The sequence below is a fragment of the Lissotriton helveticus genome, chromosome 6, assembly GCF_964261635.1.
Source record: "Lissotriton helveticus chromosome 6, aLisHel1.1, whole genome shotgun sequence".
Taxonomy (NCBI): domain Eukaryota; kingdom Metazoa; phylum Chordata; class Amphibia; order Caudata; family Salamandridae; genus Lissotriton; species Lissotriton helveticus.
Genome location: NC_136067.1, coordinates 313,438,535 through 313,457,526, shown reverse-complemented (window position 1 = coordinate 313,457,526; position 18,992 = coordinate 313,438,535). Strand labels below are relative to the sequence as shown.

Sequence of the window (18,992 nt, the reverse complement as noted above, 5' to 3'; positions counted from 1 at the left end):
CGGACTGGGAACTGAAAGCAGCCCTGGCAAATTTTGCCAGACCAGCCCCCATCCGGCGCGTAGCGAAGCAGCCCCCGTCCAGCTTGTAGCGAGCGCGCGTAGCGCGCGAGCCCGACGGCCACTAGGGGGGTTTGGAAAACGACAGACCTAAATGGTGAATTTTACAGCACATTTTTCATTACATATTCAAATTGTATCAACTTTCAAAGCACAGTAAACAGTAGATGATGACCTTACAGAACATCAGGTTACCCACCCAGTCATATGTATTCATAGGCATTCTTTCAGAGAGCACCAAAAATAGACACAAGTAGTGAATCAGAGAGAACAAAGTAAAAGTGAGACCAACCCCCACATGGTGTGTAGCGAGCAAGCGCTGTGAGCAATGACTAGGGGGAGTTTGGGGGTTTGAACTTCTACCCCCCAAGAAAATTTGGGAGACAGAAAGGCCAAAACAAAGCCTTGTTCAACACATTTTTCATTACATATTAGATTGTATTAACTTTTAAAGCATAGTAAATGATTACCTTATAGAGCACCAGGATACCCAATTATAAATCACAGACATTGCTACAGTGAACACTAAAAAATGAAATGTCAAGCATGAAACATGAATTTAAATATAACCAATTTATTCTTCATATAAAATAGCATGAAGACATTTAAAAACACACTGAACTTCAAACAAGTGTGCAAAGGTTCAGAGTAAAAAGTGTACAAGACAATGTGCAAACATTAAATGATTTTTATATCCTGAGTTCTGTAAACAGTGCTTAAATAAAGGATCTCATGTAAAGTGCAACCATGCACAACATTATGACTAGGTATATTGACATTGTAAACAGCTAACATGACCTGCCTGTAGTAGCAAATCCTTAGGGGAAGAGGTGTGGTGCCGCGGCCAGGGCGACTGACTCTGGAATCTGGGGACCACGGTTCGATCCCCGGCTCCGGCGGCAGGTTAGCCCAGCACCATGTGACTCTGGGCAATAGCTCGCTTAATCTTCCCGCCGGCCCCCAGCGCCTAGAGACCCTTACGGGTGATTGTGCGCTTTACAAATGTGGACTTTACTTTAAATATGATATTATATACTATAAAACATAACATACTTCTCAAACAAGTGTTATATTCAATTGCACTTTGCATTCATTTGTGTCAAGAGGGTGTTTCGCAGATGAGATGTCGGAGCAAGTCCCCAAGCAACCACCCATGGGTTTTGATGTAAAGTCCTACCTACTAACAAAGGTAGACCTGGATTTAAAACAAAAGTGGACGCCTTCTTGAGGTTTTCCAAGAATGCATGTATGCTGTAAAGTACAGCATAAATACAGTTCAGTAAACATTTTAAAGTGTTCCTAAGCATAGGATTTTGTATTGGATGGATATTACTTGTTGTTTCAGTGCAAAGCCTATGCTAGACAGTAGACATAATGCTCACAGGCTTTCACTATGGTACAAAGGTGTGTGCGTGGTGTAAAGCAGGCTCAAAGAGAGCCAACGCAAGGAAAAGAAAAATGTTGACGGTAACGTGCAAAGGTCAAATGCTTTTCATGTCAAGAGTGCAACCATCAAAGAAATTATTTTATTAGAAGTGCTCAGCTTAGAAATGTGGTAACTTGAGCTCACATTTTAAAGCTCACATTTTAAAGTGTTAACATCCCTTGCATCAATTTGCTTTTGGAGGCAAAAAGATCAATGATTTTCTCATTGCTTATTCGCATTAAAGCATCTTTTTCCACAGACATAAGCATAAAGGCTTCCAAACGTGACAGAGAGAGAATTACGCAGCCTATTCAAGATGTACTTGAGCTTAGAAAAAGATCTTTCACAAGCCACCTGAGAGGAGGAAAGAGTCAATGCCAACTTATAGGCATTAAAGAGAGAAGGGTAGGCTTTACTGTACAGGTTATAACCTCTAGTCTTGGGCCGAGAGGTTATAACTTATCAGGTACATATTCACGTCCCGCGCTGCTTGCTTCTTTCAAAGTGGTACAAAAGGGGGTGGTGATGGACGGAGCATCTGAACCAATCAAACACTCACAACCAGTCAACAGATCTGGGTTTAATCCATCACCGTTCTTTAGCCCACTCTGCCACCCCAGTTCAGACATGGCCATATGCAAATCAGTCTGACCCTGTGCCTCATGGGAACAGTCCAGCCCGAACTGCCAAGCCATGCCTTCCCTGGACCGGAAACAAGCTTCCGAGGACCGGTTTCTGGCATTTCAGCCGTCTTCAGCCCGGCTTGCTTGAATCCAGTGGCAAAGTGAGCAAGGGACTCACGTCTGAGCATACCCTCCTAACTTATGGCGAACAAAGTGGTACAAAAGGGGGTGGTGATGGACGGAGCATCTGAACCAATCAAACACTCACACCCAGTCAACAGATCTGGGTTTAATCCATCACCGTTCTTTAGCCCACTCTGCCACCCCAGTTCAGACATGGCTTCTTTCAAGCTCGAGGCAGAAAAACGGACTCGCCTCACTCAGGCCTGCTAACTGCTGTTGGTGGTGGGGTGGCACTGTGCCACCCCACGACCAACAGCAGTCAGCAGGCCTGACTGGTGCGAGTCCGTTTTTCGCACTGTGGCAGACACTGGACACAGGGCGGTCGGTCGGGCTAGGCGCTAGCCACTGCCAGTAGAAAATTATGGTTGTGGTCGCTTAGCTGCAGAAAGGATATTTGTATGTTAAGCACTCGTCCAGACCAGGGCCAGCCAGGCCTCAGGCCTGGTCACGCTTGCCCTGTTCTTGTCTCGCCGGACTCACTTCACTCACAGGCCTGTGACTGCTGTTGGTGGTGGGGCGGCACTCACGTGGCAGACAGTGGCAGTCTGGCAGACACTACACAGGGGCGGTCGGGCTTAGCTAGGGGCGCTACTAGCCACCACTGCCTTCTGCCTCAATAAGTGCATTAACCATCTGACCTATCCTATTATACACATATAGTGGAGAAGTGTGGCTCAATGGTTAGAGCGGCAGACCCTGATGCAGAGGTCTAGCCCGGGACCAGGGTTCAATTCCCCGCCTCGGTGCGTCTTGGGCTCAAAATTCCACGGACCAGATAATTCTCGCCACGGTGCCTATTCCAATCATGGAGTCCCACTCTGCAACTCTGGGCAATAGCTTGCTTAATCTCCACAACGGCCCCCACAACGCTAAGGATGCCTGGCCTCCACCTTGGGGATGCCCAGGAGTGAACACCTCACAGGGAAAGCCAGGATGGGTTCCACAGCGGTATTCGTACAAGCGCCTTGAGACCCTTGCGGGTGAGTAGTGCGCTATACAAGTATCAATTTACATTTACTCAAACTTGCAGCATACACATAGATACAGTCCATGTGCTTCAACCCTCCAGGACATCCGATAATGTGGTCTGTGACCAATATAGCTAATCATGAACACCTTTACCACTAGCATTTCTCCTTGTGAATTGACATGAGGGCAGAGTTTGTGAAAAAAAAGAATCCATATGTCCTGGGACACCATAGGCTGAGACTGCATCCACCTTTCAGGACTGGCTTTCCCGCTCTGTCGCCACCACCTCCTCCCTCCTACCCCCACATCAGTTCCATTTCCAGTACTTAAGACCTAATGTTCCTATATTTACTGTTCAGGATATTTATTAAGAAACACACAATAATAATGACCATCATACAAAGTAGTTACATTAATTCAATCCAACTTAAATGGTTTATACCAAACACGAGCTTCTTAAAACACATCAGAACCTCCACACAGCAACACTTTGACGTCCATTTAACTTCTGTCACAGCAATAACCATAACCAGAAACCCCTGTTTGCATATATCCTAGAGACTAATCTATAGTCACGCCGCGGCAGGACATCGTGTAATTGGCGGGAGGTTTTTAACCAGGCCTGGTCAGGTTATAACTTAGGCAGCTTGCGAGTTGCGAGACGAGTGCGAACCTAATTGCACAGTTCTATTTCAAAGAAGCAAGCAAGCAGTGCTGACTATATACCTGATGATAAGTTATAACCTCTCGGGCCGGGAGGTTTTTAACCAGGCCTGGTCAGGTTATAACTTATCAGGGGTACATAGTCATGTCGCGGTCGCGCTGCTTGCTTCTTACAGAGTGGGGGGGGGGGGGGGGGGGCGGGGAAACGGACTCACCTAAGGCCTGCTGAAAAGTGACTACTAGACACGGGGGGGGTCGGGCTAGGCGGCGCTAGCCTACATTTATGTTATGTGGCCGCTTCAGCAATGATCAGTAAACCGGACATCCTACACTATGCACTGGCACACTTAAGCACAGGACATCTTATTTTCCTTTCAGGAGAGTGCACCAATATCGTGTGTTTTTTCACAAACAAACATCAATTCATTTAATGTATGCTTTTATTGGATCCGTTGGATTCAATAATTGTTTAACTGTACATTATCAACAGAATGCGTTGTTCCCAACAGGCTATGCAATTTCCCTTCATTTAATTGTTGGCTATGCACTCATAAGAGATACTCTTAAACGTATCCAGCAAGCATCGAACCAAGGTTTCTCAGAGGATGGGCAGCGAGGCCACTGCACAAAGCCCCACACTTCTCACTAAACTCTGCGCAGTTAAACAGTAGATTGTAAAACAAAATGCAAGCAATTTAGAGGTTGCCCACCACAGGAAAAAATGTTGCACTGTATACGGCTGGAATATTAATACAAGTGTAAGGTTTACTCAGATTACAAACGTCTATAGCCAGAAATGTTATGATAATATAAACAACTCCAGTACATTATTAATTGTTTTTTAATAGAGCACAGCTATATAATTCATACTCTTTTTATTATTCATTTATACTTTTTCACTTGTTAATGTAAAAGTATCCCTCTGAACATTTGTTTCAGACTCAGAATTGTAAAAAAGATTTTGTGCATACCTCTGCAAATTTTTGTGAACCTCTGTGGGTGTATTTCATTGTGTGATGTAAACGTTACGTAGATCAAATGTTCTAAAAACGATAAAGTACAACAACATCTCTGAACTATAGTCGCCTTCCCGTGAAACAAGTTTCATTCCAGATTTACTGCAGGAGCAGCAGAACATGTAAGTATAGTATACACATTGACAACCCATTTAGCTAACAAGTGCATTATCCTTATCCTTGCATGAAGTCACAACCATATCATTCATGGAGTTGCGAGACGAGTGCGAACCTAATTGCACAGTTCTATTTCAAAGCAGCTGACTATGTACCTGATGATAAGTTATAACCTCTCGGGCGGGAGGTTTTTAACCAGGCCTGCTCAGGATATAACTTCTCAGGGGTACATTGGTCACGTCACGGTCGCGCTGCTTGCTTCTTACAGAGTCTGGGGGAGGGGGGAGCGGAAAAACGGACTCACTCACCTCAGGCCTGCTGAAAAGTGATTACTAGACACAGGGGGGTCGGGCTAGGCGGCGCTAGCCTACAATTATGTTATGCGGCCGCTTCAATCAACTGTACCGTCCGTCCGTGGCTCTGATGCTCTGTGCGCACTTCCTCCTCGCTCTCGTCACTCCTGGCAGTCACGCGGGAATTACACCCCCCTACCCCACCCTGGAAGCGCGCAGACGCGGCAGAGCAGGGCATAATTCTGCGCACTGCGCGCACAGGCACCTCCTCCTCCGTCGTTTGGGGTTAGGTTGCAGTGTCTTGCACATAACATTCAGCAATGCATGCACCGGTCAATCAGGCTTGCTGGCGCAGTGGCGTTACTGCCAGGTATTCTGCTTAGGATAATCATAGGAACTGCCTCATGTAACTTGGAAGTCTCTCAGACTGAGATCAGTGATGTCCCGGACCCTAAACTAAGTGAGTGACGCTGTTGTAGCTGGGCCGATTTTCAGTCCGACCGTGACGGTCAGACTGAAAACCGGCCTCCAGCCACAAAACCGGCCCCCAGCCACAAAACCGGCCCCCCCAACCCCTCCAGCCGACCGGGGGATTGCCCGGTGGGCAGACTCACCAGTCCGGGCCTGGTGTGACCCGCCGAGGTGTGCAGCGTTTAGTGGTAGTTGCCCTGTTTGAATTCTGCACATAGTGCATCAAATTAAGCTATGTGACAAGAGTAACGAATCCATATCCATAAGCAAGTCCGTGTCCATGGATTCGTGGTAATTCGAGATGCCCTTCTCCTTTCGAGCTCAAGTCAGGAGGAAGTTTTTAAAGGTCAGCATCTTTGCATTCTGGGACTTGTAGTCATTTATAATACGGAAAAGAACAAAATTGCAAGTTCCAAGATGCAATGAAAAACAGGTGTGGTTGAGCAAGGCAGCTTTACAAGAAACAAAAACAAAAAGCACCCCCCACCACCCAGTTTGCTTTTCATCCCCCGGCCGTACATAGGATAGGTCTGGACAACATACCGGGAAACACCCACATTTATTTACCCCCCCCCCCCAGTAAAAACAGGAGACGATTTGAAGGTAAATTTAGCCCGAACAAATAGGCAACGTTAAAAAAATCCCTTGGCTAGAATAGAAGGACGTGAAAGAAAAATCACCTCTTAAAATACACTAAAAGATAGGCCATAAAACAATATATTTAGTAAAGCGAGAAAACGCAGTGAGCATGGCCTATTGTCCATATTCGACCCCCACCGCTTGATATCCCTTTCCAGTTTCCCTACAAATGGGTGCACTCCCAGGGCTTTCTTACCAAGAACAGAGAACCGCACATATTTGCCCAAGAAGTAAGAAGCATTCAGGGAAATCCTGGCCAGCGATTCTACGCAGTCCACGACCATGGAGTCTGAAAACCAACACAGAAAGAGAAAAAGTGTTAATCATTCGGTGCGTCAAATATTCGACGATAAATGTTGGTGAAATATAAGAGTTAATTTAACCTGCAGCAAGTGTGGGTTGTGCCAAAGTCCCGGAGACCAATGCCAATAAAATGGTTAACCTGAAAACATAAAAAAATAAAAATCAACGAAAAGAAGTCACACAATTCACCCCTAGAAAGGTTTCATCATGGCAATCAAAATAATTGCATGCATTGAAGAAAACTATAGCGCGCTCACAAACATTTTCAGTGTGGGCATTATGACCCAGGTACAACTCGCTTTGCGTGTTATTTGTGCAACATTTTCGACTTGCTCTATAGTTAGCTCAACGGGTGCATTAAACTATTCACAAGGAAACGTTGCCTCAAAAAAAATATAACCGAACTGAGCAATAAAGCTCGTACTCGTAACTACCTCATCAAAAAAGGCATCGCTGGACCCCACAGTGACCTGGGTTGAGGTGAACAACCCTTCGGGGAAAAACCAACCACAGCCGCCAAAGTAAAGAAGAAACTAAACAGATGAGCCTGCACCTAATAAACGGATGAACACACAGGAAATCCGGCTTAACTTCCGGTTTATAAAAAAGTCGTCTGTTGAGCCAATGGATGGGACATTTTAAGACCACCCCTTGTTGACGCACCAGCACACCTTTGCACCAATTTCCTGATGTTATTGGCGCGCACACTCGCTAGCTTCACAACTTAACACTACTAATACACACTTTTTGAAGGTTAAACGTCATGGATACGAGTAGTCAGCAGCAAAGTAAGTAAAAGCAGGTGGAATTTCGTTTCACAGGTGCCCACCGTCCTTGATATGGCAGTTGTAGCTACTGCGGTCAAAGTGAGGATAAAATGTGTTTTTGCTCAAAAGCACTCTCGCACCGCTACTAAAGATACGCTATATTTCACAGTTTTATTATTTCTTTCCGTTACTTTAATTTCTTGGAAACCTGGCATCGTCTTATTTAGCAGCTGGCTCCTTAATATTGTTAGGCAGTTCTACCTTGGTGGTCAGCAGCACTTTGGATTCTGGGACCTGTAGTGTATCTATTCGTAATAAAAGTATAGCCTAAAAGTCCCACCCTGTGGATGCAGCTGGCTAAAAACCACCAGGGGACTAGTTAAAGGTGACTGATTTCAGAAGGCCACTTAGCAATTCTGCATATTTCTCAATTATTTGACGTCCAGTAAAGCCATTTTCCTATTTACACTAGTACAGATCAGTGATTATGAATGAGTAAAGTCTACTCCTAATGCATTGTGGTATTTGTAGTTTTTATAATGGGTGCAAGTTCTATGTACTAGAGTCAGAGATCAGAAGGTTGGATAGCTCTCAATTTTCCCACTTTCTTATCAATGCATATTTAATCTACGATACGCTATCCTTTTTTTAAAAGTTGTATTGCTTCCTGTGGCTACACATTTTGGGAAAGTAAAACATGTGTACCTTTTATCTGTCTTGCATGATAAAATTCCTCCCTGCGCTGTAGTTTTATAGGATTTGTGACAGCTTCCTTCGTACGTTATAGGTTTCCAGATATTACCTGCTCGAATGTCTTCCCCGCGGCTCGCCACAGAAATGACGTGGTGAGCATCAGCTCCCCCACAGAACCCTCCAAGCAATTCAGCGCTCTAGCCTCCCCATCCCTCCCTAACATGGCCAACCCCTTTCACCTCTGACCTACCATAAGAGGAGCTGCGACCCACCCCACTTTTTGATTTTTGGGGTTCAGCTTCAAGCAAGTCACAGGCAGGGACATCTTAGGATTTTGGGGGCCCTGGGCCAAACGGATTTTGGGTGCTCCTGCTCGGAATAGCTTTGAATTTATTATCTAATTCCAGCTCTTTCATGCCCACTTTGCCCAGGTCATTGACAGTGTACATGCACACTCATCCAAATGTTAAATGGTTTTACATCTAATATTCAAGGATTACAAAGTGCATTATTACTGCGAATAATTTATGTGACACCCTCCTATTTCTCATATGTTTGGTCCTGTTTTGATCTAAAATAAACGTTTTTATGGATGTTGCATTAAACATAAGCCCAACGTTTCATTTCAAAATGTTTGTTATAGACTTACACAACAGCCATATTAAAAATAAATTAAAGGAAAACAGTATTTAGAACAATCTGTTTAGGAAAGTTTCAATGTCACAGGGACAAGACTCTCTGCACAATAGAGCTGGCACTATCAGGGGCCCCCTGAAAGGCTGGGGGCCTGGGCCAAAGCCCACTTAGCCCATGCCTTAAAACGTCTCTGATCACATGTAATTGCGGCGAGGTTGTACTGTAGCAGACCCAGGGGCCCGGTAAGAAGTCCTGATGTGCGGGCTCTTTTTGAGATATTGGTATCAACGTGTTGTTTATTTGTTTTTATTTATTTTATTTCCTCATTTATAAAGCGCAAGCGAGTGTTCCCCAGGGGGCTCTCTCTCGGTGCTTTGAGAAATAGGTACTCATTGGGCGTGCACATCTAAAACAGCCAGGTCTTTAGAAGTTTCTTAAAACTGGTTAGCTCACCGCAGACCCTAATGTTCTGCGGCAAACTGTTCCATTGGCTGGCAGCCAGATGAGAGAAGGCTCCCCCCCCATCCTAGCCCTGTGTATTCTTTGAATGCACTGGAGATTGCCATTACTTGATCTTAGTTGTTGAGCCGGTTGGTACCATATGAGTTTATTTTTAAGATAGGCATGGATTTTTCCCTGTAGTGATCTAAAGGTCTCACAGAGCATCTTAAAATAGCTCGTTTCCTGACCGAGAGCCAGTGAAGCTGGCGGCTCAGCAGGGGGGCAGAAGGGGTCTGCGCCGGCTTGTTGAAGGCAAGGCGGGTTGCAGTGTTCCGCACCACCTGTCCATACTAATATTATAAAGAGAGAGCCTAAACCTTTGAGGGGGGTAATCTCAGTAACCACAGCACCAATCACAACACCCAATACAGCGTTGGAAAGGGCAGTTGCAGCAGAAGGACATAGGCTATGCAGACGGCCACCATATACATAAAAAAAATATATATGTTTTTATTAACTTTTCAAGAAACAGTGGTGTTCATCACAATCATACAGTGCAAGACATACAATTGTACCGTAGGACACCATATACATTTAAAAGTTAAAAGAACCGTGCCAGCAAAGTAGTCCCTTGTGGGCGTGGGCTGGGGGCGTGACTAACGCTGGGGGCGTGTGGTACGACCATCACATCGTGGGCTGTGGGTGTGTGCTGGGGGTGTGACAAACGCTTGGGGCGTGAGAAACGCTGGGGGCGTGTGTCCGGCCTTCATGCCATGTGAACGCAATTGCGCCATATTAAGGGGCACGCTGGGGGCGTGAGAAACACTGGGGGCGTGTGCTACGTTCCGCCCTTCATGCCATGTGGGTCGTACATTAATCAGAAGATCGTCTGCTGTGGCCGTGTGCTGGCGGCATGACAAACGCGTTCAGCTAGAGGCCTGGTAAGTAACATTACTGCAGCCTCTCCTGCGCGCTGTTACTGAACTCTCTCATTCAACGAAATTAGACGCGCCTGCTACCATCAACCAGGGCTCTAGCCGGGCTCAGGCGGCGATCAGTACACTAATTACACGCGCCTGATAACATCAACCAGCGCTGCAGCTGGGCCTCAAGCGGGGGAACACGCGCCTGCTAACATCAATCAGGCCTGCATCTGGGCCTCAAGCGGGGGAACATGCAAATGAGCGTGTCTGCGGGGACAATTACTGCAGCCTCTCCTTCTCGCTGTCACTGAACTCTCTCATTAAACGGATTTACCCACGGCTGATAACCCTCTCATTCAACGACATTACACGCGCCTGCTAACATCAACCAGGGCTGTAGCCGGGCTCAGGCGGCGGATCACTACACCAATTACACGCGCCTGCTAACATCAACCAGGGCTGCAGCCGGCCCTTCTCCGTCCCTATTCTAATGAAACAAAAAATGTTGTCTACTGCGAGATTTTAAAATAAATTGCCCTTGCCAAATACACACATTACACACATTCTATTTCATACCCGGACAACGTCGGGACGGGCTGCTAGTAATTTATATAGAAGATCTTTCCTTGCTCCCACAAGCAATGAATTGCCGTAATCGTCGACTCACCAGGAGTGACTGGATAAGGGTTTTCCTTGCTGAGAGGAATCCAGGGAAAGATCTTCCTAAGCATCTTCATTGTGCCAAAGCAGGTGCCTGACAGTGTCTTCACCTGCTCCTCCATTGATAGTTTGTTATCTATCCTATTGCCAAGGTTCTTATCCCAATTATTAGGGGAGGGGGCTTCACCCAACTCAGCAGGCCACCACTAGGGAGACCAGATTGCTTCGGCCTTACCGAACAGCAAAATCTCCGTCTTCGAGGAGTTGAGCTGTAAAAAGTTCTTCTTCATCCACCTCTCAATGCTAGACATGCAGTTTTTAAATTTTAATTGAGTTGACATAATGTCCTCCTCAATGGGGACAATTAGCTGCGTTTCGCCAGCATACGAGATGGTTTCAAATCCATGGCCTCTGATGATATCAAGAAAAAACAAGAGGGGGGAGGCAGAGGGATGTGAGCTAGGTTCGCCCTCCAGAACTAGTACCTGTGTCAAAAAAATCCGAAGTATCGGACAAGAACCCTAGCTATGTTGTCAGGGTCACTATCTTAAATAGATGTGTTTTTAAGGAAAAAAGGGGAAGGATACCCTTTTTCTTGAGTCCCCTCACTCACAGGAGTTGCCTCACAGTGACATGCTTCATCATAGGGGAAAAAAATACTTTTATCCGTGCTCCTAGCAGATATATTAAATATATTGATCCACCGGTCGCGAGGGACGCCGAGTAGGTTTACAGGCAAGGAGCACTCCTGCACCAAATGGACCACGCGGACCTCCTCACCCCCCTTATGTGACCTTGAGGCTTAGCAAAGCCTTCATATACATCGACCATAAAAATTCTGAGGAGTCGTATGTATTTATATATAATTTGAGTGCTCATTGCTAGGCATTATTTTCACGGTTTTTGGAGTGGCAATCACAGGGCTGGACCTTGTGATGTCCTGAGGAAGAGCTGAGGGGTACAGCTCGAAACTAGTTGGCTATCTCATAGGTTCCCGGTCCCATTAGACAACCGGCTTTACCTAGAGACCCACACCACCTTTTAATATATCTGCTAGGAGCACGAATAAAAGTATTTTTTCGCCCACTAGTAAGATATTTTTAATTTACACCTCTCCACTCACTTTTTCACATTACACCACACATAGTCCTCACTAATAGTGCTCCTATGTATTTCGCAAGTCGTAGCACGTCTCAACCCGCAGCGGGTTGAGATGGCCCCTATGATGAAGTATGTCACTGTGAGGCAACTCCGGTGAGTGAGGGGACTCAAGAAAAAGGGTATCCTCCCCCTTTTTCCTTAAAAACACATCTATTTAAGATAGTGACCCTGACAACATAGCTAGGTTTTCTGATGATATCAGCCAAGGGAGTCACATACACATGAAATAGGGTGGGACTCAGGACAGATCCCTGAGGAACTCCCCTGTCCACCACTATAGTCTGTGATGAGAAACTGGCATATTGGGAGGCCCAGCCATAGCGGGCTCTTACCATATGTTCGAAGCCCTGCTTCAACAGGCTCATGTATTATGGCAGGTCCTCGTGGCAGGACAGGGTTGCGTCGGCCTTCAGGGTATCGCCCAGTCTTCCGCAGGCCAATACGTGGCTTGCCGTTTTGGCACGGGCGGTAAGCGGGGAGGGCACTGTTGGTGCTGGTGTCCTTACCAACCGGCGGGTGTGTACTAATCAGTCTTTTGATGTTTTAGGCTGAGGTAGGGTAACCATCTGTTTTACGGCTGGGGTGACTTTGGATTCCTGTGCTTTTCAGGGGAAATGGGATTGCCTGCAGGCTGGTTATTCTATCAACTTCCGGGAGCTAAAGACTGTTCAGCTGGCATGTCTGGAATTTGGGCAAGCCCTTAGGGGGCATCATGTGCTGGTCTGGACGTACAATTAGATGGGATGGATTATCTCAATCACCAGGGGAGTTGCAGGGTTCAGTCCTGGTGCCTCCTGGCTCAGGAGGTTCTGACCAGAGCAGAAAGTATTGTGTTGTCTCTGCAGGCTGTGTATCTCTCAAGGAGGGAGAATTGTGAGGCGGACCACCTGAGCCAGGTTTTCCCCCCATGAATTTGATCTCTTTGTCGACTGTGATGTTCCATGAGTTGCAGAAGAGGTTTGGGTGTCCGAAAGTGGACTTAATTGCAGACAAGGACAATGCTCTCCTGTCCCGCTTCTGCATGATTACTCCTTGTCCGGAGGCATAGCGGATATATGCAATGTTATTCAGGTGACCGGCAGGCCTCCTTTTCCTCCGATTCCATTGCTTGCGAGGGTATTATGCAAGATAGGCCTAGTGAAAGCTTTTGTAATGTTGGTGGTGCCAGGCTGCGTCCAGCGCCCTTGATACCCTTTGCTGAGGGAGCTTGCGGTTCAGGAGTATTGGGTGATTCCAGACCATCCGTATCCTCTGAGGGGTTCCCCTCTTCGGGCAGGTCTTCTGAAGCGGCTCTATCTTCATGCCTGGCTATTGATAGGATGACTTTGTTATCTAGGAGTTGCTCAGCTAAGGTGGTGGACCTGATTCAGAGCTACGGACGTCAGGTGACTCTACGGTCCTATTACAGACATTGGGGGTTGTTTTCTAAGTGGTGTGTCACTAAGTGGATTTTTTTGTGTGATGGTTTTCATTGGGCCTGGATCCTTCTACCCTTCGGGCTCAGTGGGCGGCTTTGCGGGCTTTCAGGAGTCCCCCCATTTGGATGAGTTGGATTCATTGGTTTCCAGGTTGATGTGCAGTTTCTTTCTTTGGAGTCCTAGGGTGATGTGTCCTGGCCTGCCCTGGGATCTCGCTTGGTATTGCAGGTGCTGCAGGTCGCTCCCTTTGAGTCTTTGGAGGAGGTTCCCATTAAGTTCTTAACCATAAAGGTTGTTTTTTTGGTGGCTGTTGTGTGAGCTGGGAGAATTGGGGCGTTGGGGTCCATTTTACGATCTACTCCTTTCTTGAGGGTGTTGTCGGACTGCATTGTCCTGCAGTTTGATCTGAAGTTTTTGCCCAAGATCCCTTCCATAACTAATCGTTCAGGGAGGTTGTTCTGCCTACTTCTTTCTGGAGCCTCGGTCTGCAGGGGATGCAGGGCTCCATCTGTTGGATGTACGTAGGCCGGTGTTGGTGTATCTGGAGTTAATCTTTCTTTTTTGCAAATATGATAATTTGTTTATCACTTTTGGCCCAGTGAGGCCCAGTCATAAACTGTTTATTTCCACTTTGAGTAGGTGGATTAAACAGATGATTCTTCTGGAGTATAAGTCTCAGGGGTTGACGGTATCATCCAGGAAACAGTGGAGGTCTACCCCTAGTATTTATGTCTCCAGTGCTTCTTTCAAGGAGGTCTTGATAGCAGACATTTGTAAGGCTGCTACTTGGGCTTCAACTCACATGTTCATGGACCACTAAGGGATGGTGTTGGGAGGCTTAGCTGATTGGGATTTTTTGTTGCAGCTGTTTTGCAGGCTGGCACTGACTGTTGATTGATTGTCACTCACATTTTGTGCAGTTGTTTTTTCCTCTGTTGGCTGTTTGGATTAAAATGTATTTATGCCTCTCATTTTTGATTTCGGTGTTCTTTTTTCTGGTGATTGTTGAAACGTTACTAGGCCCATATCAGATAATTGTCATTTAGTTTCCCCGTCTGAGTTTCATACCTCTCTCTTCCTCTTGGCCCTCCAATGGATTTTGCTCTGTGCCGAGAGGGGTTGAACATAAAGGGTCCCAGCAGGCATCCAATGACGATCCGAAATTGGATAACTGAACTACAGACTGGAAATCAGACTCTTATAGATTACTCTCATTACAATACTATAAAGATAGATGATTATTACGGCCAGCCCAAATCTACTAAAGAAACATAGGCGAGACAAAATCATACACATGAATTGTTCTGTTAAAGCACCGCAAAATAGTAGCATTAGTATTTAATGTTCAGAGATCTCTCTAATGTGAAATCCTCTGGTCATCTGTCACAGATTAGGATTGCACACTCAAAAAAAGAGATACAATCCTTATAGTTTAGTCATTTTGATGATTTATATTGGTTTATAAGAAATTTAAAGAAATAAAGAGCATCAATATTTCAGATTTAAAGACAGTTAGTCAGATACTAATAAGACACTGAAATAAGGTACCAAAGCTCAAGAGTTCGGGAAGGGACATGAGACATGCCAGTTCAAGCATTCTCCCATAAAGGAAGAGACCACTCGGAGCTCACAGCGTATGCATCCATTCGTAAAAGAAGCCAGGTGAGTCCGCAATTGGCAAGTCAAGAATTGTCAAGGAAAAGCTCCGCAAGGACACAACTCATCCATCACTCACTCCAACCAGGCAAGGAGAGAAACAGCTGCTGCGTGGGTCGTGTTTGTGTGTCTCTATTAATTCAAGCAATATTATATTCTTGAATTTCCAGGGGTGACACCTTCTGGAATCACAGGCTATATATTCAACTGCAACATTCCCAAGATTAGAGAACTTAAACCATAACACAAACAATAAAAATGATATAAAAAATAGTGTATTTTAATAAAAAAAGAGATAAATTTCCTTTACAATGTAGATGTACAAATATGATGATATATATTTGTACATCTACATTGTAAAGGAAATTTATCTCTGTTTTTATTAAAATACACTATTTTTGATATCATTTTTATTGTTTGTGTTATGGTTTAAGTTCTCTAATCTTGGGAATGTTGCAGTTGAATATATAGCCTGTGTTTGCTATACGAATAGCCTGGGTAGTTACCCTCACATTGTATGTTTTCCCTGACCCAGGATTCTTATCCTTACCAGGGGGCCCTTGTTTCTTCACAAATACCTTCTGGAATCACCTCATGTGTTCAGACCACTCAGTCCATTGGTTAGTTCATATAGGAGGGACCATTACGCAGTCCTTAAGCAATCCAATGTGAGAAACGTTAGAGCAATGCTACTTTAGCAAGCGCACATAGGCAAGTTCAAGAGGACAGTTTCCCAGGCAGATGGTCAGAATTTTATCATTAAAATGTAGCAAAGTATCTTGAGCAGTGTTAGATCTGGGGGTCTCTAGTTGGCAATGGTATACACCTTTGACCAAATAGGGACCCTTGCTTCTAAGTCAGGGAAAGGGGATTACTCTACTGGATAACCCTCTCACCCCCTTGGTAGCTTGGCACGAGCAGACAGGTTTATCTCAGAGGCAGTGTGTTAAGCATTTTTGAACACATACAGTAATACAGTGAAACCACTACAGATGGACACAACACAGGTTTTATAAAAATAAGTATTCTTTATATAGACTTATCACAAGACCATAAACGACAAAAATCCACAATACTGTAATCGATAATAATTCTTCAAGATATTAGAAATAGTTAAAAAAAATAGGTTATTCACTTAAAAACATTCTTTAGCAACAGATAACCCCAACAGGAGTTATCACGACGTCAAGGTCAAAGAAATCCCAAAGTACGGCGCCGACCGCGAGGTGCGCAGCGTCGGGCCCGCAGTCAAAACAGACTCGCAGAGAACAGTGCCTTGGAAAAGCAAAAACAAAGACAGCTTACGGCGTCGGGGAGGTGCATAGCGGCTTCAGTTCCTTGCTTCGGGGACGATGATGCGTCGGTGTCCTGGATGCTTGCTCAGGCAGGGGAGGCGCGGTTCCCGACCGGAGAGGATGTGAGGTCACGATGGCGCCAAAACCACGGTTCCGTCTTTGTCCTCTGAAGGCAGAGGGGCCTGTACATAGTCCAAACCAGTTCTGTGCAGTCCTGGAGCAATTTGTTTACAGGGCTCCTTCTTTCCTTTGGCAGGGTTGGCCAGGGTCATCAGACGCACCACAGTAGGTGGAGCCAGCATCGTGGAAGGCAGGCACAGCCCTATTCAGTCCCAGGTGCTACTCCTCCCACCCATCTACATGCAGATAGGGTGAGTCAGCACAAGGTTGAATAGACCTGTCTCCTGGAGCCACCCCAGCCCCTGTCACTCACAAACCAGACATACAATACACAAGCCAGCAGAGGCAGGCTGGATGGTTAGTCATGAAAACACCTACTTTATAAAAGTGATATTTTCAAACACAGAATGTTAAAACCAACTTTGCTAAAATATGTATTTTATTATTCTGAGTTCAGGCATGCTAACTTTGAATTTCTACCATGTTCCCTGGGTCAGTTAGGATTATAAGATGTTATAATCAAAATGCCTATTCTGGCCTATGTGGACAGGTAGCTTTGCAATAGTGAAAAATGAAATAGGCTGTAATTCACTATCAGGTCATGCCACACACATCAGGGCATGACCTACCTTTTACATACAATGCACCCTGCCCTAGGGCCTACCTTAGGGGTGCGTAACATGTAGAAAAGGGAAGAATTAGGGACTGGCAAGTGGGTGCACTTGCCAAGCCGACACTAGCCTATACACAGGCTCAGCAATGGGAGGCCTGAGACACACTTTACAAGCTGCTTCTGTGGGTGGCACAATCAGTGCTGCAAGCCCACCAGCAGCATTTGATTTACAGGCCCTGGGCACACATGGTGCACTGTACTAGGGTCTGACAAGTAAATCAAATAACCCAATCATGGAGTCACTAATCAATACATCAATTTACAATAGGGAAAGCATATGCACTTTAACACTGATCCACAGTGGTAAAGTGCCCAGAGGCATAAAACCAACAAAAACAGGTCAGAGAAAATACAGGAGGAAGGCAAAAAGTTCAGGGATGACTCTGCAAAAAGGGCCAAGTCCAACATGCAGTACATGAGAACTCAGGAAAGACAGCACTGTTGCACATTACTTGTTATACTGAGGAATTCTCTCACGAAGAGTAGATGCAGTAAGGCAAAAGACTTTTCATATTCAGTTCGGCCTACATTAAATCGCACTAATATAACATGAAAAATATAGAATTATTTAGCATACATTTATATGAGACAATAAGATGTCACAATTCTAGTATGACATTTGATACACTTGAAATCATTTAGTAAAACTCACAAATAATACGTGTCTGTATGACAGACTTCTATCTTTTTGAATGTATCAACATGTAATTATATTTAAAACAATTATATTCGTTCTAAGTGCACTGCATTAGTACATGTACGAGATACACTCTATAAACGTCTTATGAAGGTATCATTAGCTAAGAATGTGTGGCGCCCACTTTTCTTTTGTCATTTCAGTGTACACGTTTACACAGGAAAAATACATTTAAATTTAAGTCGTCATCATATTTATGTTAAATCTTGATGATTAACTAATTTTCCTTAGCAGTACACACATAAATTATAATAAAGCAGGGATAGAGATAAACTCCATATTGTGAAAGTTCACCATTTTACACGTTTTCTTAGCACATGTTAATTAAATGTAGTTTGTTTCTTTAATAAATAACACTTTATATATGAATTATACAGATGATATAGTCTAAATGCACTTTTCCTGCATGTTTTTATGATGCAGTAACTAGAATTATTTTGTTTTCACCATCTTTTTTATAATGTGTAGTTGGTACATGGTTATTAATTTTCTCTTAAAAGTGTCATGATTGTTTTTCTCAGGTCTCTAAAGTTTAAATGTAATTTCCTTTCCAACATGATCAGGTAGCCGCTTTGGCTTTGGTATATGCTCACTAGGTCATTTATGTGGCGAGGAAGGCTTACTTGGAGGTAATGCCCTGGTTTCTTAGTAATCTAATTACGTCGAGTGTAGTCTTTGTCGCCACAATGGGTTCCCATCCCTCCCTTCCGTGTTTTGATATCAGCTTCATTTTTTTGGTACTGAGGCTTGGTAGTGGAACAGGAGGTGAGATGGGTCATGCCTTTTCTTAAGGTAGGTCAGGGGTGAAGGAGGTTGGCCAAGTTTGGGATGGATGAGAAGGCCAGAGCCCTAAAATGCTTGGAGGGTTCTGTGGGGGAGCTGAAGCCCACTACGTCATTTCTCTGGCGAGGAAGACTACACTCGGAGTAATGAAGATTACCAGTTAGTAACCAGGGCAATGCACATTATCCAGCAGCTACCAGTGGTGTCTGCATTTCTCCTTAATTGCATTAAAGGAAGCACTTAAGTTGTAAATACATAGAACACAGAGGCCCAAGTTTTTTTTCTCAGGGGCTCATGTGGCACTGCCGA

General features: G+C 44.9%; 1 protein-coding gene across 1 annotated transcript in view; it reads right to left on the bottom strand.

Moving 5' to 3' along the window:
• LOC144762531 (uncharacterized) overlaps positions 1-7,335 on the bottom strand; it is a 168,360-nt gene extending 161,025 nt beyond the window's left edge. Inside the window, exons 1-3 of the mRNA XM_078647755.1 lie at positions 7,195-7,335; positions 6,841-6,899; positions 6,654-6,746 (exon numbers count right to left, since the gene is read on the bottom strand). Coding sequence (XP_078503881.1) covers positions 6,654-6,746; positions 6,841-6,899; positions 7,195-7,211 — 169 coding nt within the window. The 5' untranslated portion in view covers positions 7,212-7,335. The remainder of the gene's footprint in view (positions 1-6,653; positions 6,747-6,840; positions 6,900-7,194) is intronic.
• Positions 7,336-18,992: the final 11,657 nt, after the last annotated feature.